This window comes from Ovis aries, chromosome 26, assembly GCF_016772045.2.
Source record: "Ovis aries strain OAR_USU_Benz2616 breed Rambouillet chromosome 26, ARS-UI_Ramb_v3.0, whole genome shotgun sequence".
Taxonomy (NCBI): Eukaryota; Metazoa; Chordata; class Mammalia; order Artiodactyla; family Bovidae; genus Ovis; species Ovis aries.
In genome coordinates this window covers 18,434,370-18,458,286 of record NC_056079.1, presented here as the reverse complement: position 1 = coordinate 18,458,286, position 23,917 = coordinate 18,434,370, and the positions used below count along the sequence as shown (strand labels likewise).

At 35.4% G+C, this 23,917-nt stretch overlaps 1 protein-coding gene across 50 annotated transcripts in view; it reads left to right on the top strand.

The window, feature by feature from the left end:
- The window catches only part of PCM1 (pericentriolar material 1), a 90,846-nt gene that overhangs the window by 59,107 nt on the left and 7,822 nt on the right, over positions 1 to 23,917 (top strand). For 24 of the 50 annotated variants that reach the window (XM_060406989.1, XM_060406987.1, XM_060406978.1 and 21 more), the window contains 12 exons: positions 497 to 661; positions 2,911 to 2,967; positions 5,326 to 5,498; positions 5,846 to 5,977; positions 10,955 to 11,066; positions 12,787 to 12,948; positions 13,191 to 13,327; positions 17,028 to 17,162; positions 17,824 to 18,021; positions 22,242 to 22,304; positions 22,565 to 22,700; positions 22,981 to 23,141. In XM_060406989.1, coding sequence (XP_060262972.1) covers positions 497 to 661; positions 2,911 to 2,967; positions 5,326 to 5,498; positions 5,846 to 5,977; positions 10,955 to 11,066; positions 12,787 to 12,948; positions 13,191 to 13,327; positions 17,028 to 17,162; positions 17,824 to 18,021; positions 22,242 to 22,304; positions 22,565 to 22,700; positions 22,981 to 23,141 — 1,631 coding nt within the window. The remainder of the gene's footprint in view (positions 1 to 496; positions 662 to 2,910; positions 2,968 to 5,325; positions 5,499 to 5,845; positions 5,978 to 10,954; positions 11,067 to 12,786; positions 12,949 to 13,190; positions 13,328 to 17,027; positions 17,163 to 17,823; positions 18,022 to 22,241; positions 22,305 to 22,564; positions 22,701 to 22,980; positions 23,142 to 23,917) is intronic. The other 26 variants (XM_060407006.1, XM_060406993.1, XM_060406992.1 and 23 more) reach the window with 3 other exon arrangements.

Sequence of the window (23,917 nt, the reverse complement as noted above, 5' to 3'; positions counted from 1 at the left end):
GAGTTGGACACGACTTAGCGACTAAACCACCACCATGGTCGGGAAAGAATTTTTAGACCAAGTCTTATTATTTATAAAAGGTATATAAAAGCAGATGTTTGATTGTTTAATGCCCTTTATTCTTCTGTCTATTATGGACATATATAGACTAGATATGATTCTTACATTTACTAATATGAAAAATTGTTAAGTTGGAGTCTAGTAGAGAATTTGGGTTATGTGAGGTCTACCATGAAGTTTGAGTTGGGGATATATTCACTGAGGTGAATATCAAAGGACAGTGAAGTGTTAGAATTTATTGCTGTTACCCCATGCCTCCAAAGATTGTTACAAAGGTATTTCCAAGACATTTTCTTTACTGTTTTGATTTCTTCTTAAACAAAGCCCTCACAACATTATAAATTGAGTTACTCGTACTATTTCACTATGGAAATCAATTTCCCTTTCAGGTTGAGTTAGTTGCAACTGATAACAGTTGTCAATTTTTTTACTCAAGGGTATGAAAGTGCCAGTATGTCTAGCACATGTGAACCTTGCAAAAGTAGAAACAGACATTCAGCCCAGACTGAAGAGCCTGTTCAAGCAAAAGTTCTCAGCAGCAAGAATCATGAGCAGCTGGAAAAAGTAATAAGATGTAATAGGTCTACAGAAATGTCTTCAGGTATGTTCTGTTTTGGTTTTAATTTAAGGACTTATTCATCCTAGATTTGAAAAGCTGTATTAAAACTAGCTGAAAATTGATCTATTGCACGTTCCTATCATGTATAAGTTGTTATAGTAGAGTTTAAGTACACAATTCTTGATACCAAAAATGTAAACTGGAAATATTAATATATTTTATTGTTACCGTGATACTGTCTTTGATGCATTTTGATAAAACTCTGAATAAACAAATTAGTTGACATTAATTTGGTTCTCCTAATTTGAAATTCTGATAATATTATCTGAATAAGAATTCCATATAAAATCTTATATTCCCCTGCCTAAGATCTTTGGTCTTCAACCATGCCTATAGAAGAATGTCCTGTTGTCTTAATGCAACATATCTGGCCAGCAGAGATTTGATTCCTTCCTGCCTGCCTCTCCAGATTCCTTTCTCATACCTTCTGCCTTGAACTTGACTCTCTCAGTGGCACTGAACTGACATTTTTTCATAGCCACCGCAAGAGTTGTTTCACCTTGACAGTTGCCTTTTTTGCCTCAAGTCCTTTTCTTTGTAAGCCCTTTTCTCTGCTGGCTCTTAAATAAAATCTTAATTCTGTATATCCATGTCCAAGCAAGGATAGGTTCCCTTTCCTTTTTGTTTTTCTGTCAAAGCCTGTGTAAACCTCTTCTGTTGCCTGTATTACATTATACAGTATTCACCTGTTTAGTGTCTGTATTGCTTTTTTGAGTCCCTTGGCAATAGATAATATTTTCATATTTGTATCTTAAATGTTAGCGTGGTACCTGACGCTAACCTGACACATGGTAGGCACTCAGTGAGTGTTTATTGAATGGATGGAGTCATGTATTTGCCACCATTTTAGTTTAAATACATACTAGTACTTTCCTGATTTATAAAGAATAAGTACATCTCAAAGAAATGTGGAGAAAGAGTCAGCAAATATTGACTCTTAAATTTTCAGTTGTCCGTAAGATCTTCCGTGAAAATGATAATACCAGCTACCATTTATACTATGCTTTACTGTTTACAAATTAAATTACTCATGTCATTTGAACTTCATAATCCTATGAATTTATTTTCATTTTGTAGTTGAGGAAACATTATCTCAGGGGGTACCTATTTTTTCTCAGTCCTCATAAGGGACCAGTAATATAAATTAGTCTGGTTTAACTGGTTCTTGGGAAAAAAGTCATGCCTTTAACTCGGTAATTGTACTTGTAGGCATGCATCCTAAAGGAAACAAAAGTGAAAGAAGAAATTGGGATTTAGGTGTTGACTAAACATTGTGATTCCAACTATTTTAAACAAAAATCTGGATGAAAAAAAAGTGTAAGAACATCAAAGTATTAATAATGGTTTTATTATCTTTAAACTCCTCTATATTTTCTAAAACTTATAATGAGTATTTATTTTTCATATTTTGAAATGACTTCTTCAAGGCCATATTGCTAGCAAATGGTAGAGCTGAAGTTTCAATCCTAGTCTCCTCTTAAGTCCAGGATCCTTTTGTCAGATATATCAATTCTGTTGTTCTGACTCCAGCATTTTATTGAAATTTTGTAGTTTTCATCTCCTTTCTCTATCTTTATAAAAGAGTGATGTTGTCAGACAGTAGACAGTTAGGTGAAGGTTGGGGAAGGGCACTAAATTGATAGGCTTAATAAATTAGTTATCATTACCTAAATAGTTGATAGTTGGTCATAGTACTTCAGATCTTATTACTGTCACTTAGAAACCATCAAATTTTGATGAACTAAAAAAAGTTTGAATAATATAAATATTCCTTTTTTTTAGAAGACTTAATTTTAGGTTTAACCATTACCCTAAAGTTCTTTGTAGCGTGTAATAGTAGTTTTTGTTACATGATCATTTGATTGTAACATCTAAGGCTGCTAGTATTGAACTGTATACAGTTCAGTACAGTCCTCTTGTCCCTCGAGGATTGTGGGAAGTTCCCTTGATGTGTATGCTTCTAAGAGTGAATGATGAAAGTTTACTATATGAGAGTCATATCAGTCATATCAACGCAAGCTTATAGCAGATCATTTGATATTTTCCCCGAAGAGATTATTTTTAAATAGAGCATAAACCATACCTTTGTGATAACATTTCAGTTCAGGCAAACGATTTTAAAGAAATTTGCTTATTTCTTTTTTTTTTCATTCATTTATTCATATTATAGACCCTGTCTTTACTATTCATACACATTTTATGTTCATCCTTATGTCTGCCCTTTCCTACAGCACATGCTAGGAGAATACTACAGCAGTCTAACAGAAATGCATGCAATGAAGCGCCAGGTAACAATCTGCTTAGTTCTGGTGTCCGCTTTTTGTTAATTTTTACCATTGGTCCTAAAAATCCTTAGTTTTATTGTTCTAATTATTTTTAGATTTAGTTTAGTGTGTATATGTTATTTGGCTGGTAAAAGTGGAAGAGAATTCATACCCATTGAATTCTGAAGCTTTTCATTTATAATTCTTAATTGGTAAAATTGCCTGCTTTTCTCTTACTTCCATTTTCTGTTAGTGTATGTAACATAACCAACACATTCATGTAGGTAATAGAAAGCTTTTTTTCTAATTTAGTGTTTTATTTGAACTTATTTATTTTGTATTCTTTAAATGCTTATGAGATTTAATATTTTTGGAAACAAAAATACAGTTGTTTTTATTCTTAGCTCTGATTTACAGTATTGTGTATGACTTCTGTTTTAGTTCTTATTTTTTTCTTACCAGTCCACGTGTAAAAAAATAAACCATTGAACAAAACAACTATGACATGTAAATACCATGATTAATAAAGGTCATGGAAAAATTGCAGAATGCTATTTTTGTCTTTAAACTATGAATATTTATTAGACATGTATGATTTAGAATTGTAAATATTCTTTAATGCCTCCTCTGTACACATGAGTGAAAAAGAAAAGCCTGTTATGAACCTTTAGGGGAATTTAAAGAAAGAAAAAACACAAAACAAAACAAGGATCTATCATAGATGAAGTTAAATATATCAGTGGCACTTCCTAAAGAAAAGAACTCTGAAGAAAGTAGGATAAAAACAAGATGGAGTCATAGAAATCTGGCTGAAGTCAGAGATTTTTCTAGCTTAAACTAGTGCACCTCAGTCCAGAAAGAGGATGGTAAAAACTTTCCACTTCTCTATTGTAGGGATGAAGTATATGTCTGCTATAATTCATTATTTGGAAATAATTTAATCTTTACTGATATATAATTTAGAGTGATCATTTTATCACATACGAAGGTATGAAAGATATCATTAAATATGCTTTGTTCTTATGTCTTTAAGATATAAGAAACCATTTAAAAACCATTTTTTAAAACAACTGATCAAACTACAATATAGTGTATGAATTGGGAAAGTTTGTATGCTGTCACATCTTATCTGGATTTTTCCTATAAATAGAAATTTCCTATAGAGATAGTTCCAGTTCCTGCTCATAATAAATATTTTTATAGTAACTGCATCATAGTATATCATTTAATTTTATACTCATAAATGTCTGAGGCACGGTAGGGACATTGTATATTTATTATCCTTATTATTTTATACTTGTAGAAATTGAGGCCTGAGGATGTTAATTTGCTTAGCAAGTTAATGGAAAGTTTTTTCATTAAACCACATTTGCTTTGCATTTTAAAAATTTCTTTCTTGGAAAAAGTAAATTAAATCTTAATGATCTTGCAATATTTATTTGAAAGCACAATGTATTAAAACACTTAACATTTCAGATTCCCTGTTGTGAAATTTTAGCACTACTTTTTGTGAACTAAAATGAACTTAAACTTAAGTATTTATCTATTTGTGATTCTACTATTACTCTAGAAAGTTTATAGAGTTTGATAGCTAGAAGAACACTTGGAGATTTTTTTTTTCGTAGAGAACTCAAAATGGGAACAGTTCCTAATTTATGTTTTTAAAAGTAAAGGTATGATTATATACCTTTAAGTGTGATAACTCTTTGTTTATAAGTAAATACATGCAGCAGAAATGTTGCTAAATAATAGAGTGATACCTAGATTCTGGGTAACTGAAAAGTTCATTTGGGTCACTGCTTGCTTCAGCTTATACTGAGTGTGTCAGTAAGACACTGCAGTAAAATTGTACCTATTTTGTTACAGTTACAAATTCAGTTTTTCATCAGTACAGCAGGAGAGTAGAGATTTGAGAATCAGTAGATCTAACTAGATAAACCTTAAAGTAGTAGGTCTCCTTGGCAACATTTAGTTTGTTCTCAACATTAACAAAATAAATTTCCTTTTCTGTAAAAAAGTTCATACTAGCAAAAAAAGAAAATGATTTGCAATTCACTTACTTTATTCAAGTGCTGAAAGATTTCCACTGATTATTCCTATGAAACATGTAAAATTTTCCAGATATTTTTCATTGAGAAATAACTTTGGTCTAAGTAATGCTAGATAATGTTATTTCTCTAGTAAGTAGTATGTATCTTGAGATTTTTAGAATTATCTTTATCCTGGTAATTATTAAGATTCTTTTTTACTTTAAAACCTCTGCGATAGAATTGTGTTCTGATTTTTAAGTAATTTAACGTTGAGAGTAATGAGGCAAGTTAATAGAAATAGTCAGGAATATATTTCACCAGTATTAACTTTCTGATCTTTAATATCTTCCAGAAACTGGGAGTGATTTTTCCATGTTCGAAGCTTTGCGGGATACCATTTATTCTGAAGTAGCTACGTTGATTTCTCAAAATGAGTCTCGTCCACATTTTCTTATTGAACTCTTCCATGAGCTTCAGCTACTTAATACAGACTATTTGAGACAGAGGGCTTTATATGCATTGCAGGTATCTTGTACCTAACATTCTCTTTCCTCTGCTTTCTGGTACTGCCAAATTTCCCAGTTCTACCTGTTTACTTTCTTAGATTGAAGTATGTCCTTGTTCCATAAGTATTTCAGTCTGTTTCTTTATGTATTTCCATGCCATTTTAATAATCTTCTTTTATAGCTTAAGTGGCTTTAGATAAAAGTCTTTCTCTGACAGTTTTTCATTGTATTGTCCTGTTATATCTTCCTCATAGTTAATCTTTGAGGTTGGGAGGATTGCCTTTGTTCTGCTGTCTGCTTCTACTTCTAATTTTGTGATTAAACAAAATGTTTTTCATAAATAGCTATCTTCTCTCCTTATTTTAGGACATAGTATCCAGGCATATTTCTGAGAACCATGAAAAGGAAGGAGAAAATATAAAGTCAGTGAATTCTGGTACTTGGATAGCATCCAACTCAGAACTTACTCCCAGTGAAAGCCTTGCTACTACTGATGATGTAAGCTGATAATGATTAATGAAATGTAGACATAATTTCAATATGCAGCGAACAAAAGTTAAGTAGTTTGTTAATAAATTGTGATTATACCCTATGTATTTAGTTTTTAGCTTTTTCAAAAGCTAAGTGTAATGTATTGCTTAATTTTGAGGTGAGGTATAAAATTCATTCAAGATATGACAGCAGTCAAACACCGAAAGTTATATAGAAATGATAGCTTATAAGGTCTAAAATAACTGTATTTATATCTTCTTTGTCCAACATAGGAATTGAGTCAGAATAGTTACTAAAGAATCTGCCTGCAATGTAGGAGACCCTGGTTCGATTCCTGGGTCGGAAAGATCCACTGGAGAAGGGACAGGCTACCCACTCCAGTATTTTTGGGCTTCCCTTGTGGCTCAGCTGGTAAAGAATCCACCTGAAATGCGGGAGACCTGGGTTCAGTCCCTGGATTGGGAAGATCCCCTGGAGAAGGAAAGGCTACCCACTCCAGTATTCTGGCCTAGAAAATTTCATGCACTATATAGTCCATGGGGTCGTAAAAGAGTCAGACACGACTAAGCAACTTTCACTCACTCACTCACACATTTAGTAAAAATTTCTTTGTTCATTCAAGACGTTTGAGTAAATCATACAGCAATTAGAGCACAGAATCCTTGAGTAAATACAAGATAAATTGTGTTTTGGGGTTAAAAGAGAAGCTAGACAAAAAAAGCCTAGAAGAAAATGTAATTTAATGTATTAAAACTGTTGAAGAAAATTTTAAGTAAAGTAAAAAGGGCCTGGAAATGGAAGAGTGATGAGGGAAGTATATATTTTCAATAAACTATATTCTCCAAATAGCACCTACTTTGCACATAGTGGATTGAATGTATGCCAACTGCTAAGAGAGGAGGTAATGAGCTCAGTATTTGGAAATCACCTGTTTAAAGGTTCAGACCCTGATTCTATTTTAAAAGATTGTATGTATGTGGTCCTGGGATAGCAGCTATGTTCTTTCTTATACCACCTTCAGCACCTGGACATTCACGGATCAGAGTACCATAATTGATTAGCAAATGTCTGCTATGATTATGGAGTTGGAAGCATATTATTGTGTTTCTTCCCATGGTTAATATGATAACATAAGCTTTTTTCCTGAAAAGATAGTGTTTTCTCCAGAGATCATCTTCTTTTCTTCATGTATAGTAATTTCCTTACAAGGATTGAGGACTTCTAAATTTTTGCTCTATTTTTGCTCTTGTGTTTAAAATGATACTTTCCCAAGTCATCTTTTCTGCTTAAAATTTTTCTTCACCAGGCTCCAGCCCTTAAACTACTACATAAACCTGTGTACGAAAAGTACATGGTTTTGATTGACTTTATTATCAAATAAGTTAATGTAACAGATTGGTACTTGGAATTAATTGTTACTGTAACCAGTTGAAAATTGTGTTCTCTTTTTTGGTGGGAAATGAAGTGTTCCAGCTGTATACGTAAAACATAGGAGGTACTAGCTTATATTATGGAGAAGGCAATGGCACCCACTCCAGTACTCTTGCCTGGAAAATCCCATGGACAGAGGAACCTGGTAGGCTGCAGTCCATGGGGTCGCGAAGAGTTGGACACGACTGAATGACTTCACTTTGACTTTTCACTTTCATGCATTGGAAAAGGAAATGGCAACTCACTCCAGTATTCTTGTCTAGAGAATCCCAGGGATGGGGGAGCCTGGTGGGCTGCCATCTATGGGGTCGCACAGAGTCAGACACGACTGAAGCGACTTAGCAGCAGCAGCAGCAGCTTATATTAAATTTATTAGCCTTGAAATGACTGAGAGAGCATGAAGAATGTCTTTTTTGAAAAATCTTTTTTAGTAATTTTATATCCTTAACTCTAGTGCCTTTCTTTTTATCCAAATTTCATATAGGCAGCATTACTTCCAATTATTTTAAAGGATTTGAGCCCATTTTTTTGCACCATCAACAATAAATTTGGAAAATTGAGCTACAACTTATTATATAATTAACCTGACAAGGTTTTAAAGTTAAATAAGATTTAAAGATGCAGTAATACTTTGTAAGTAGGTGTCTTAGCTTAGGCTGGTTCAGTAAAATACTGGAGACTGGATGGCTTAAACGACAGAGATTTATTTCTCATGATTCTGAAGGCTAGGAAGTCCTGAGACTGTTGGACCAGCAGACTTGGGTCTTGGTGAGGTCCCTCTTCCTGGCTTGCAGATGGCCACCTTCTCCCTGTATCCTTGTGCAGGGAGAGAAAGCTCTGATGTCTCTTCCTTGTCTTAAAAGGGTCATCAAGGGGATTCTACCCTGGTGACTTCATCTAAACCTGTTTACCTCTCAGCCGCCCTACCTCCTAATATCTCCACATTCGGAGTTAAACTTCAATATATAAATTTTGTGGGGGACACAAAAATTCATTCCATTACCATAGGAACTTGGCACAAATAACTATACTTAGAATTACTTTTAAATAAATAAATCAGTTCCTTAATTTTTCATCTAAAACTTAAATTCTTCATATCTGTCATCATCTTCCCTTTATTAATGTCATTTAGTTGGCAGCAGCGCTAGCACAGCGTCCAGTGTTCATAGCCACAGATCCAGGGCAGTGCTAGCCACTAGAATGTTCTCCAGTGATGAAATGTCTTACAGTCTGCATTGCCTAGTACAGTATCTATTAGCACACATGGCTTTCGAGCACTAATGTGGCTAATAGGATTGAGGAACTAAATTTTAAGTGTTGTTTAACTAGCTGCGTGGCTAGTGGTTACCATATTGGGTGGATATAGAGTCTCATTCTCCATGTTACTAAGCCAGGATCCTTGGAGTTCCATTTATGGAGGTTTTCAAATATCTTTTATGGCATATAAACATTCCCATGCCATGAAAGAGAGAACTGAAGTGGTTATCTGGAGATTATAAATTAAGGAGGATGAGGAATTGAGGTTTAGGAAGAGGAAGAAACAGTTTCCATCATCGACTCCAGGTGCTGTAAAATGGCAAAGGTACATCGACCTTTGGGTCTTGCTTGAAGGTGTAACAAAATGTTTCCATTTCTTAAACCATGTTCCCTTATGCCAGAATTTCCTTTAATCAGGGACAGACCTTTCATAATTTAAGAGTAACTTTAAAAGATCAATAACTTGGAAAGAAGATAGTTGTGAAATAGTTGCAGTCAAAATATAATTGAGACTCCCTCCTACTCATACTGTACACAAAAATAAATTTGAAACTACTTTATAGTACTAGAAGGAACTTCTCTGGTGGCTCAGTGGTAAAGAATCACCTACCTTCTGATGCAGGAGACACGGGTTCGATTGCTGGGTGAGGAAGATGCCCTGGAGGAGGAAATGGCAACCCACTCCAGTATTCTTGCCTGGGAAATTCCATGGACAGAGGAACCTGGCAGGCTACAGTCCATGGGGTCTCAAAAGACTCAGACACAACTTAGTCACTAAACAAGAAGAGTACTGGAAAAGTTAAAACTATAAAACTTATAAAAGAAAAAAAAAAACTATGATTTTGACATGAGAGAGATTTTGTGGGACACAGCACTAAATATGAAAGGAAAAAAATAAATTGGACTTCATCAAAATAAAATCCTTCTGCTTTTCAAAAGATACCATTAGGAGCCTTAGTACATATATCTGGCAAATGACTGTATAAAAAACCTAACTATAGACAGGACTTCTACAACTTAATTGTAAGAAATCAACTCTAGGGAATCCCTGGCAGTCCAGTGGTTATGACTTTGTGCTTCCAGAGGCCTGGGTTCAATCCCCAGTTGGGGAACAAGGATTCCATATGCCATGGGGTGCATCCAGAAAAAAAAAATCAGCTCATAAAAATGGGCAAGAGATTTGAATGTGTGCTTCACAAAAGAAGATATATAAATGGCCAGTGTTCAAGTTAAAACCACATGAGATTCTACCTCTCACCTGCTAGAAAAGCTGACATCTAAAAGATGGACAGTAAGAAGTATTGGTGTGAACTTGAAATGGTTGGAACTTTCATACGGCTTGTAGGATTGTAAAAATTGTAACAACCACTTTGGAAGGCAGTTGGGCAGTTCTTGTAAAGTTAAACATAAACTTGGCATGTGACCCAGCAATTTCTCTTCTAGGTATTCATCCTAGAGAAATGAAAACGTGTCCACAAATACTTGTACACTAATGTTAATAGCATCTTTAGTCATGATAGCCTCAAACGGGAAACATCAACAGATAAATGGATAAACAAACAGTGGTATATCCATATAATGGAATACTATTTCAGCCATTAAAAAAATAATGAACTTCTGAAACACAACGACGTGGATTAATTTCAGAAACATACTGAGTGAAAGAAGCAAGACACTGAAGAGTATATACTGAGTGGTTCCATTTATATAAGGTTCTGTTAACAGCAAAACTAATCTCTGGTGATAGAAATTATGTGAGTGGGAAGTAGAGGATACAAAGGAACTCTCTGGGCTGATGGAAATGGTCTTATCTTTAGGAAAGATGGTTGCCTCACTGCATATATTTTTCAAAACTCATCAAACTGTACACTTAATGGGTGCATTGTTGTATGTAAATTATATCTCAATAAAAATTTTAAAAAATGTAAATGGTGCCATCAGTGTTTTTCTTCTGATATGAGACAGCCAGATATCATAGTAAAGTATTAGATATTGTTAAGAGTTTGAAGATAGAATTTCCCCAAGGGTGTAGAAGTAATGTTACCTTTTCCAAGTTAGAATGTAATTAGTAGCTAGCACTATGTATTTTCACCTCCATAATGACAAAGTGTTCTGCAACGTTACTTAATATTTTGATATTCTCTGTGAATCTGTATTCAACCATTTATAACTTTCATTATATCAGTTTTAAGTGTTTTATGCAAATAGTTTCTATGTTAAATTTTTAATATTAATCCATAAAATTTTAAAAGCAATACTAGTAACTTTTATTTGTTTTTTTAAACTACAACTTAGGAAACTTTTGAGAAGAACTTTGAGAGAGAAACACATAAAATAAGTGAGCAAAATGATGCTGATAATGCTAGTGTATCTTCAACTTGTGAGCCTTTTGCAACAGATGTTCTGGGTAAGCAGATTTTTTTGTAATCTTAGGACATGATTTTAATAAAGTCTTTGAATTGTATTGATAAGGAAAGAAAAGTTTAGAAAGGGAAGGTTGGTAGAAAGAATGTGAACTTAAAACACTACCCATCCATCAGTCTAAATTCAGCCATCTCTTGACTGTTAACTCTTTGACTTTGGGCCAGTCATCTCACCTTTCTGACTTGCTGTATATACTTAGGAATTGGGGTCTTATTTACTATGCTGTGTTCTTGTGGAAAATAAGCGGTTTTCTAGCATGCATAATAGAAGTTCAGAGGAAAGTCATCCCTTGTCAGTTCTGTGAGAAGAGACTCTGAATGCTTAGTTGCCAGAACAATGACATACGATGTATATTAGGCAATTAATGTTTAATAAATGAATGAAATCATTTTTTACTAAATGTTGGATTTCAAAATAAAAATCATCTAATTCAAAAAAAAGAAAAGGTCATCCTCTAAGATCTTCTAGTTAATCAGTAAGAAGAATTTAGAGGTAGCATTGCCTCATCCAGTCACATCTTCAATAAAAATGTGAACTTTGTAATTTATAGTAAGAACTGAAATTTCTTAGCATATATAATCTATCATTGGAAACCCAGGCAACTTTAAGGCATGACATATTGTATTTTTTCCAACATATTTTTTCCATCAGTAGTAAAACAAAAACTTAGAGGGTCTCAGATCAGAGAGAAAAAAGCTTCAAGTCCTAAATTTGGAAAGAAAATTAGAGAAAAGAAAGATGTCTAAGTACCTGATTCATTTTCCAGGCTATAGCATATCAAAATGTCCCCAAGTATTCACTCATTTAGACTTCCAGGACACTTAGTTGTTAAAATAATGTCCTGTAACTCTAGTTTTTGTTTATATGATGAAAACAAGATTTAGATGATTTTAAAAGTCTTTTCCATGACAAAAGAAAAGGGTCAAGCCTTGCTGTATTGTTAGGTACCTATCTTTCAGTAAGCAGTAAGTTTTTCTTTTGCCTTACTAAGTATTAATACGAGGACTCTAAACCCTAGCTCTCTCTAGGAGCTCCCATCTATTAAATATTAATACCTATCAAGTCTATACTGAGCTCATGTCATTATAGAGAAAAAGCACTCTATAGCCAGCCTTCTCCTCCAATTTTACCTACTTTCTGAGTTCTCAAGCGATTTTGAATTGTACCCTGTTTAGTTTCAATAGCTATACAGTTCTTCAACATTAGCTTTGTCTGAAGTGAGCAAAAGAGAATTTGGAAATCTCATTCTTAGGTCTTGTCTTTACCTTAATTGCTTTTCTTAGGTTGTATTATTTACATCAGAATTTGCATATTTTGAAATTATTTTTAGTTGTACTGTTTATGTGAAATAACATATGGACTTGAGAGTCTGAGAGACCTGGGTTCCAATTCTTGATTCTATATTTAACTGGCTGTGAAACCTTGGGCAGTTGCTTAAGCTCTGTGAAAATGAGGGTACTATCATCTACTGTATAGGGTTATTTTAAGGATTAAGTACATGTGATAATACATGCCAAGTACCCAAATAGTACAGTACATGTGGTAATACATCTCAAGTACCCAAATAGTACAGTATCTGAAACTTGTTAAGTTAGTTTTTCTTCCTTATATTCAGACATTATGTTTTTATCAGTAAATTTTATAGGATACATGAAAAAAGTTTGCTTTTATATCTTCTAGAAATATTTCTGTTCTGTACACAGGTGACACTGTGATTCACTTAGATCAGGCATTAGCCAGGATGAGAGACTATACGCATATGAAGATGGAGGCTGAAAGCAGTACAGACGTCAGGTGTACCTGCAGGATCATTGAGGATGATGATGGTGCTGCTGACACAACCACGATTAGTAATAATTTGGAAGGTGTGTTCTTGAATTGACTAAAAATCCGTATATAAAGAACTATGAACCCCACCTGATGTATAATGGAAATTTTTGGACCACTTTTCTTTTAATTATCAGTGGTACTAGAACTACATGGATGTTCCTTTGTGTTATTTTAGCATAAAATCATCAATTCAATGTTCTTTAGAATTTTACATAAGTGTATACATTTCACATCATAGACTTTATTTGCTAATGTAGCATTTTCTCTTTTAAAATAGAAACTCCTGTTATTGAAAATCATAGTTCACAGCAACCTGTGAGTGAAGTTTCTACTGTCCCGTGTCCTAGAATTGATACTCAGCAACTGGACCGGCAAATTAAAGCAATTATGAAAGAAGTCATTCCTTTTTTGAAGGTAAGTAATAATTTTTAAAAATAAGTAAGTGTTCTGTTGTATATTTTAAAATTCATGCCAAAGACTCCATCGTAGTAAGTAGATAAATAGATAAAAGAAAAAAACTAAAATCACTCATAATTATGTTATCCAGAGATAGCGCCTGTAAATATTTTGTCAACCTTTCTATAATATTTTGCCCACATACATGTGCATTCCACTTTTTTCAAATATTAATGATACCATAAACATCTTTCTAGATCACTGTGTTTTTCTATTGCATATTTTTTAATGGTTATACATATACACATTGATTCATTATTCATTCAGAAATTTTTGTGGAATACCTACTTTATGCCAGGTGTTGGGACATAATAATGAACAAGTCAAGGCCTTTGCTCTCATGAAGTTTACATGCTAGGATGAGAATATGGATTTAAAAAAATAAGTAAATGTAGAACATATAAGTGGATGTATGTCAGGTAGTCCATACAGAGAATTAAAATATGGTGATATGATGGTTTGTTTTTGACTGGATGGTCAGGTAAGTCTTCTTGAAGCGGGAACATTTATGCAGAGGTGTGAATAAAATTGAGCTAGCTTAAGCTCTAGCTTAAGATCATTCCAGATGGAGAAAGGCCTTGAAGTAGAAGCTTGCTTGGCATGTTGAAGAAACTGGAGTAACAGGTGTATGGCTATAGGAAATTTGTGTGAGGTGATGTTGGAATAGGAGGAAGGGCCAATTATGCAGACTGTCATAGGCATAGGTCAAAGCTTGGATTTTGTTGGAAGTTCGAAGGGAACTTCTAGGAGATTTTAAGTAAGAGAAACAAAATCTGGTGTTTCTGGAGAATTGAGTATAGGGGTCAGAACAACAGTGAGGAGGCGAGAAATGATCATGACTTAGATAAGGGTGTGGTACTAAAGATGGGGCACAGTAGACAAATGGAATATATTCAGCCGATCCTACTAATAGTAGATGGGGTCACCTAAAGCACAGCACTAGATAAGAGAAGGGAGCCTAGAAGTAGGGCCCAGGATCAGGTGATCAAACATAGAGGTTGTGCGAAAGCAGAAGAGCCAGAGTTGACTAAGTAGAACTGCCAGTAGTAAGTTACATGATTGCTACTGTGAGGGTTGAGTATTCATAGAACGGAATTTCCTGTTAATTATTTTATTAGTTCCTGTTGTTAAATGTTTGTGTTTATTCTCTTCTGGTTTATTTTTCACTATCATGAAAAATGCTTAAATTATTTACCTCCATTTAAATATGCATCCCATTTTTTATTTCCTTTGATATAATTCTTAGACATAGAATTTGTAGCTTTAAGGGTATGAATATTTTTAAGGCTTTTGAGACATTATGCTACATTATCCTTCAGAAAGGTTAACAAATTTATATTCCTAGCAACAGTGAAACTATGAGACAAGCAGTACCATTTTGTGTTTAATAACAAGGAAGAGGAGAGAGAAGCAAGCATGCAAAGACAGGACTATTTTCTGAGATGGGACTCTCACATTCTCATTTAATGGAAATTTAAAAAAATAGAGATGAAAAGACAATCTTTTTATTCAGAGTTGTTGTCATTAGGTTCAATGACAAATATGTTGTCATTAGGTTCATTTCTTACAACCTGCTTGTACTTGCCAATGTGTTAGACGCTGACAGCAAAAATTTTTGTTTCCGTACACTTACATTTCTTCCCTTGGTGGAAGTAATTGCTTTCTTTGGAGTATTTTGAGAGAAGAGAGAAGAACAGTTCTAGGAGCTCTTTTCTCCGAAGAGGCTTGATAGCCAAGAGAGGAAAGAGGATCCATCTGTCTACGCCCAAATTATTGCATATAGAAACGAAAAACCTTAGCCTCTTCCTGAGTACCCGCAGCAGCACCAGATGGTTCTGTCTCTGCTTCCTCTTCTAATCATTCAACTCTCCTGCTAGCATTACTGGTGCTTCGAAGGCTTTGACACTTGCTGATACTTCTGTCTAGAATGCTGTTTCTTCACATGCCTGCATGGCTTTTTCCTTTGAACCCTGAAGGCTTTAGTCAAATGTTATTTTTTTTGGTGAACAGATCTCCCCTTTCCTTACCTGCTTTTCTTTATCTTCATAGTGCTTGTCACCTTATAACCTATTTAATATTTGCTCATTGATTTTGTCTGTTTCCCTTGTTACATGTAAACTCCATGAAGTCATGAAGAGTTAGATCAGAGATGTTAATCTGTTTTGGTCACTGTCTTACCAGTGCCAGGAATAATACATGCACGTAGTAGTACTCAGTAAATACTTACTGAATGTTAGTAAGTGAATTGATCTACCAAATCTTGACTGTGGTTTTTAAACTAGTCAAGTATATAGGTTGAAAACTGTTGGCCTACAGGATCCAGATCAGATTCAGCATTGCTCATAAAACTTCTGCAGCCTGATCCCAGCCTCTTAACTATTCCTTCCACATGCCTTGTATCCTGCTTGACAGTGTTCAAAAAGGCACATTGCCCGTGTTAACTTCCTTTGCCCAGAATGGCCTTTATCCTTCCTCTGTTGGTCTTCCTTCAGGATTCAGCTGAAATACTTTTGTATATATTTCCTGGCAGAATTTCTCCTTCTTCCCCTTGCTCTTGGGTAACTTGGTACCTGTCTTTATTAGAGCACTTATGACAAAGTGTTGCAATTTTCTGCTCTGTACCCGGCCAGTAGAACAAGATCTTTCCCAATTTCTTAGTTCTTACCCTCAAGAAGGACCTCAGAGACTAGATAAAAGGAATTTGAGGAGATTAAACAAGTACATCAATTTCACCAATTATTTTTGTGCCTTTATTAAAATATATTTTCACCGCCTAAAATATTTAATTATAAGAATTATAAGAATATATACTGTTTTATTCTATTTAGGTTATTGCTTACTTCCATCTTAGCCATAAACACAGTATTGCCTTTTTTATTTTACGTTTTTATGTTCATGTAATGCAATAAATACTTTTAAACGTGTCTTTTTTGTTAAATTAAGTATATTGGTAGTGATATTTATTTGATATGTATAATTATTTTCTATATGTTAAAAAATATAAATAACTTACCTTCATGTGTAGGGAATGAAACCATCTCAGAAAATTTTGTTGCGTTGGCAATTTTGTGTCTGATTCTATTCTTTCATGAGGATTCCCTTGCTAAATTTATCACTTCAGAAAATTTCTGAGGCCAACAAAATTAGCAGAACTAACGATCTGATTTCAACTATTTTATTATGTCTCATTTCACTTCAAATCTTGATTTTTGGGGGGTAGACTTCAGAGGGCTGCTCGACATCTTCTAACCCACAGGATGTCAGCAGTGCCAAGGCTAAGGAAAGTTAGCAGATAACACAGGAAATTTGGTGGAAGGTGAAGTACAATTGTGCGAGTAGTTGAACTGAACTGCAAACAGGCATACAGGCGATATGGACACTATGGCAGGAATAGTTCCTTAAAGTACAGAAAGGAAGTAGTAGAAAATGTTGAATCAGCCAGTTTCTTTTTGGCTATTATCTGCTTCGGTGAATCAAAATTTGCAAACCTTTTAATGTATGTAGTGGGGAGTTGGCTGTTCTTGTGAACAAAGTCTCTAAATGTGCTTCTAAAAGTTGAGGAGCTTATGCAAGAACAATACAATTTCATATATCATGTGGATTAACACTTTTTATACAATAGGTAAGTTATATCTTAACCAACTAGAATTTTTCTCAGGAGCACATGGATGAAGTATGTTCTTCTCAACTTCTAACCTCAGTAAGACGCATGGTTTTGGTCCTTACTCAGCAAAACAATGAGAGCAAAGAGTTTGTAAAGTTCTTTCATAAGCAACTTGGAAGTATACTACAGGTAAGAGTTTGTACTTGTATGACTTACCAGTATGTACCATGTGGTTAGGACTTTTTTCTCTCCATTTTCTGGCATTACACAATTTATTCAAGTAGATGTTCATTCTGGCATCCATTTAGGATGATGCTGTAATACTTTTTAGGTTATTCCTTACTTAATTAAAAAATACTGTATTAGGCCCTGTGTCTTCGTTCAACTTTACCATCTCTAAGGCTTTTCCCAAATCTAATAAAATTTTGTTTTGATTTTTCCTCTACCTAAGAACAACATTTCAAGTTTGAAATGTGTAGAAAGTATTCCTTGGTATTCTCTAAAATAATTTTTCTTTCTTTCTTTTTACCAATCTGGGAAATTGTAGAAGCTGGAAACTATTGATAGTAGAGACTTCCTGGGCTGTAACAGTAACTAAATTATGTAATAGTAGTGGATCGTAACTGCGGGCAGGACTAGCAAGAGTCCTGCTTAGTAATATTCTTAGTAATATTAACCTATCGTTTTTTAGCCTATCTTAGACATTAGTTTTAAGTTTTTCAGTACTAAAAAGTTCTAAAATTGTTTTTCCCTTCATGAGTATTATAATTCAAATTTGTTAATCTGTATTTCTCTGCCCACAGGTAAAGTTTGCTATAATCTTAAAGTGATTTGGTTTATCTTTGAATAGGATTCACTGGCAAAATTTGCTGGCAGAAAACTGAAGGATTGTGGAGAAGATCTTCTTGTAGAGATATCTGAAGTGTTATTTAATGAATTGGCTTTCTTTAAGCTCATGCAAGATTTGGATAATAATAGTGTGACTGTTAAACAGAGATGCAAAAGGAAAATAGAAGCTGCTGGAGTGATACAGTCTTATGCAAAAGAGGTAAATGACATTCATTTTGATATAGAAATAGTTGTAATTAGTGTATAAATGTCCTTGATCTTTATGAGTAAATAAAATAATACTTGACGTCACCAAAGCAGGTTTTTTGGTTTTATTTTTTTGTAAATTGAGTTAATCAGATTATAAGTCAGTACCTAGAACAGCCACTTACTGAATCTCAATAATAGCAGTGGCTCAAGATCAAGGATGCTCAAGACAGGAACAGGTGGCAGGGGATTGTCAAGTATCTACTTCATGTTATGGCTGCTTATCCAGAAAAGAGAGGACTGGGATATGGCCGTTGGCCAGCTGCCTGCCGTGGCTGTTGTCAATCACAGTAGATGCCCCAGGAGTATTAGCACCCCAGCCAACACACATGCTTGTTAGGACCTTGGTTGCACATCCCTGTAGCTCTTATGCCGTGTTGAATTAGTCTTGATCACATATGAAATTGGATGTTTTTTCCCCTCAGCTGAGGCCTCAGTTCAGTCACTCAGCCATGTCCGACTCTTTGCAGTCCCATGAATCACTGCATGCCAGGCCTCCCTGTCCATCACCAACTCCCGGAGTTCACTCAAACTCACGTCCATTGAGTCGGTGATGCCATCCAGCCATCTCATCCTCTGTCATCCCCTTCTCCTCCTGCCCCCAATCCCTCCCAGCATCAGAGTCTTTTCCAATGAGTCAACTCTTTACATGAGGTGGCCAAAGTATTGAAGTTTCAGCTTTAGCATCAGGACTGATCTCCTTTAGGATGGACTGGTTGGATCTCCTTGCAGTCCAAGGGACGCTCAAGAGTCTTCTCCAACACCACAATTCAAAAGCATCAATTCTTCAGCGTTCAGCTTTCTTCACAGTCCAACTCTCATATCTATCCATGACCACTGGAAAACCATAGCCCTGACTAGACGGACCTTGGTTGGTGAAGTAATGTCTCTGCTTTTGAATATGCTATGTAGGTTGGTCATAACTTTCCTTCCAAGGAGTAAGTGTCTTTTAATTTCATGGCAGCAGTCACCATCTGCAGTGATCTTGGAGCCCCAAAAATAAAGTCTGCCATTGTTTCCACTGTTTCCCCATCTATTTCCCATGAAGTGATGGGACCAGGTACCATGATCTTCGTTTTCTGAATGTTGAGCTTTAAGCCAACTTTTTCACTCTCCTCTTTCACTTTCATCAAGAGGCTTTTTAGTTCCTCTCCACTTTCTGCCATAAGGGTGGTGTCATCTGCATATCTGAGGTTATTGATATTTTTCCCGGCAATCTTGATTCCAGCTTGACCTTCTTCCAGCCCAGCGTTTCTCATGATGTACTCTGCATATAAGCTAAATAAGCAGGGTGACAATATACAGCCTTGACATACTCCTTTTCCTATTTGGAACCAGTCTGTTGTTCCATGTCCAGTTCTAACTGTGGCTTCCTGACCTGCATATAGGTTTCTCAAGAGACCTCAAGGTCAGGTGGTCTGGTATGCCCATCTCTTTCAGAATCTTCCACAGTTTATTGTGATCTACACAGTCAAAGGCTTTAGCATAGTCAATAAAGCAGAAGTAGATGTTTTTTCTGGAACTCTCTTGCTTTTTCCATGTTCCAGCGGATGTTGGCAATTTGATCTCTGGTTCCTCTGCCTTTTCTAAAACCAGCTTGAACATCTGGAAGTTCACAGTTCACATATTGCTGAAGCCTGGCTTGGAGAATTTTGAGCATTACTTTGCTAGCGTGTGAGATGAGTGCAATTGTGTGGTAGTTTGAGCATTCTTTGGCATTGCCTTTCTGTGGGATTGGAATGAAAACTGACCTTTTCCAGTCCTGTGGCCACTGCTGAGTTTTCCAAAGTTGCTGGCATATTGAGTGCAGCACTTTCACAGTATCATCTTTCAGGATTTGAAACAGCTCAACTGGAATTCCATCACCTCCACTAGCTTTGTTCGTAGTGATGCTTTCTAAGGCCCACTTGACTTCACATTCCAGGATGTCTGGCTCTAGGTGAGTGATCACACCATTGTGATTATCTGGGTCGTGAAGCTCTTTTTTGTACAGTTCTGTGTATTCTTGCCACCTCTTCTTAATATCTTCTGCTTCTGTTAGGTCCATACCATTTCTGTCCTTGATCGAGCCCATCTTTGCATGAAATGTTCCCTTGGTATCTCTAGTTTTCTTGAAGAGATCTCTAGTCTTTCCTAGTCTGTTGTTTTCCTCTATTTCTTTGCATTGATCGCTGAGGAAGGCTTTCTTATCTCTCCTTGCTATTCTTTGAAACTCTGCATTCAGATGCTTATATCTTTCCTTTTCTCCTTTGCTTTTCGCCTCTCTTCTTTTCACAGCTATTTGTAAGGCCTCCCCAGACAGCCATTTTGCTTTTTTGCATTTCTTTTCCATGGGGATGGTCTTGACCCGTCTCCTGTAGTGTCACAAACCTCCGCCCATAGTTCATCAGGCACTCTGTCTATCAGATCTAGTCCCTTAAATCTATTTCTCACTGCCACTGTATAATCATAAGGGGTTTGATTTAGGTCATACCTGAATGGTCTAGTGGTCTTCCCTACTGTTTTCAGTTTCAGTCTGAATTTGGCAATAAGGAGTTCATGATCTGAGCCACAGTCAGCTCCTGGTCTTGTTTTTGCTGGCTGTATAGAGCTTCTCCATCTTTGGCTGCAAAGAATATAATCAATCTGATTTTGGTTTTGACCATCTGGTGATGTCCATGTGTAGAGTCTTCTCTTGTGTTGTTGGAAGAGAGTGATTTCTGTGACCAATGCTTTCTCTTGGCAAAACTCTATTAGCCTTTGCCCTGCTTCATTCCGTACTCCAAGGCCAAATTTGCCTGTTACTCCAGGTGTTTCTTGACTTCCTACTTGTGCATTCCAGTCCCCTATAATGAAAAGGACATCTTTTTTGGGTGTTAGTTCTACAAGGTCTTGTAGGTCTTCATTGAACTGTTCAACTTCAGCTTCTTCAGTGTTACTGGTTGGAGCATAGACATGGTTTACCATGATATTGAATGGTTTGCGTTGGAAACGAATAGAGATCATTCTATCGTTTTTGAGATTGAGGCCTACCAGGAGGCTTTTCCCCTAGACACCAGCACCCTTTTCTTGACTCTCTAATCATAAGAGGAAAAACAAGTCAAGACCCAAAACAAAGAGATTACCCTTCTTGCAGAAATCTAAAGTAGATAAAATCAGTCCATCTTTTTCAAGCCTTTCATGTTTTTCTTCTAGAAATAAGTTTCAGATACTTTCAGCCATTACTTAGAGCTTGAAGAAAATAGAACAGGATGATATGATAAAAGTGATAGAGAGGACTGCTTTAGATGGCAGAATCAAGAAGCTTCTTCAGGGGATGAAATGTGAGCTAAGGTATGGAAAGACAAGAGTTTATAATGAAGATGAGAGAACTGTTAAGTGTAACAGTTCAGGCAGAGAGAACCATTAAGTGTAAAGACTTTAAAGCAGGATTGAGTGTTTTGGGGAAGAGAGAGAAACCAGGGAGGCAGGAACACTTTAAATGAGGTGAGCCTGTAGGAGATGAAGTCACAGAGGTATATAGGACAAGTTTGTGAAATCTTAGAAACCTTATCTTTTATTTTATTCTAAGCATGATGGAAACTCATAAGGAAAGTTTGAGAGAGAGGAGTGTCATAATCTCAGTTTAAGATTTGTCAGGCTTCGTTATTGAGTAGGAATTGTAGGTGAATAGAGAGAAGCAGAGAGACTGCTTGGAAGGTTGTTGCAGTTGTCCACGTAAGAAATGTCTCAGCTCTGGTGAGTAAGAAGTGTCTCAGCTCTGAGTGTGTAACAGCAGATACATTAGGATGATTGAGTCAAATGCAGTGTAGTAGTTCAGATGTGGGTAATAAACATATAGTACAGGCTGATTCTGACTTGTGCATTTCGGTGGATGAAGGGCCATTTACTGAGATTAGGAAGACTGAAGGAAGATGGGGTTTTAGAAGGAAAGGAATCAAGATTTTTGTTTTGGATTTAGTAAGTTTGTGATGTCTCTTAGATATACAAGGAGATGTCAGGTAGACCGTGTTGCTTTTTGTTTTTCTTCATTTAAAAGATTTATTTAATAAGAGTTGAATTTATATTTCTAAGAAAAACAGTAATATCTTTGGATGATGGTTTAAGAATGCAGGATTTGTTAAAGTTTACTGAGTACTTAAGTGTGATAATGAATGATTACCCCTGAATTCTGCCTAACCGATTTACTTATAGGCCAAAAGGATTCTTGAAGGAGATCACAGTTCACCTGCTGGAGAAATTGATGATGAAGACAAAGTATGTGCTAATTTAGTGGCTTTTGAAACAAAAGATTAAATAATTTTAGTAGCTTTTACCTTAATGGTAGAGAGCAAAGTAGATCATAAAATATCCTTTCTTCTCACAGAGTTTTATTTTCTTTTAAAAACAACTAAATTTAAAATCATTCTTTATATTTTTAATTAGATAATGACTTACTAATTTTTATGATAGACTTACTATATACCTTTAAAAAATGTACTTTAAGGAATTAATTACTCAAATTTATTTGTGGCTAGGACAAGGATGAGACGGAAACAGTTAAGCAGACTCAAACGTCTGAGGTTTATGATGGTGACGGCCCCAAAAATGTGAGATCTGATGTTTCTGATCAAGAGGAAGATGAAGAAAGTGAAGAATGTCCAGTGTCTATTAGTAAGTCTGAAGGCTCACACATTAGTTCTTTACAGATCACTTAACTGAAACAGTTTGTTGGAATGGAATGAATATAGAATTAGGTATCACACAGCTCTGAATTTCAGTGTGACCCTGTCTAAATTACCTGTCCTTTCAACACGTTTCCTAGTACTTACGGTTTTGAAGACTTCAGATACTGTATGTGAAGCACTTATATAATGTAGGCATGCAATAAATGGTAGCTGTTACTAAGTAAGTGCTGAAATTTTTACTAAAAATTGTGTGTTAATCGACTTAGATTTGTCCAAAGCTGAAACTCAGGCTTTGACTAACTATGGAAGTGGAGAAGATGAGAATGAAGATGAAGAAATAGAAGAATTTGAGGAGGGACCTGTAGATGTGCAGACGTCACTTCAGGCTAACACTGAAGCTGCAGAAGAAAATGAACACGATGGTCAGGTATTCCAGTGCAGACTCGCACTCTCTTCACCAGTCTCCCTGTGACACGTCAAAGCACGTTCTTTTTAAACATGTTAAAGTCAACAGCTTCCCCATTCTCATTTTCATGAATACAGACTTCTTTAATATCCTTATTGAAATCTAAAACAGTTATTATTTTTTTTTATTCAGCAATGTTTTTACATTTAAAGCACTTAAAATATTTTAATAACAAGTCCTGAAAACTATGTGATGACTTTAGATTTTTATTTTTAACTTATGTTTTTTCTAGTTATGCATGGAAGTAGTATGTAACAAAATAAAATCATTCCCCTTCCTATCCTCACCTCATCCTGCCCCAGAGGCAGAACTTGGTATGATTTCTTCTGCTGTTTACCCTCTATCTGAATAATATGTGTGTGTATTTATTTATTCATGTATGTGTTAGATATTACCTTTTGAATTCTGTTATAGCAGGTGAAGACTCTCAGGTCACGTATGGTTCCTCATTTAAGCATGTCTTTGATTAAATCTGTATTTAATCAAATATTTAGATTTAAATGAACCATGCAGATATTACTGGCTGTTGAGCTAAGCGAATAGTGTTTATTGCTTAGTCTTGTACGTTTTTTTCACCTGAATTTAATAATTGTCTTAACTTTTTTTTAATTTTCTTTAATCACATACTCAAGTGCTTGCTCTGCCCACCAGTAGCTTAATAAATCTCTCAGAATTTTCTTCATGAACCAGTCAGTCAGTTTTGTCCTTTCCAGAGCTTTCTTCCTTCCTGCTCCATT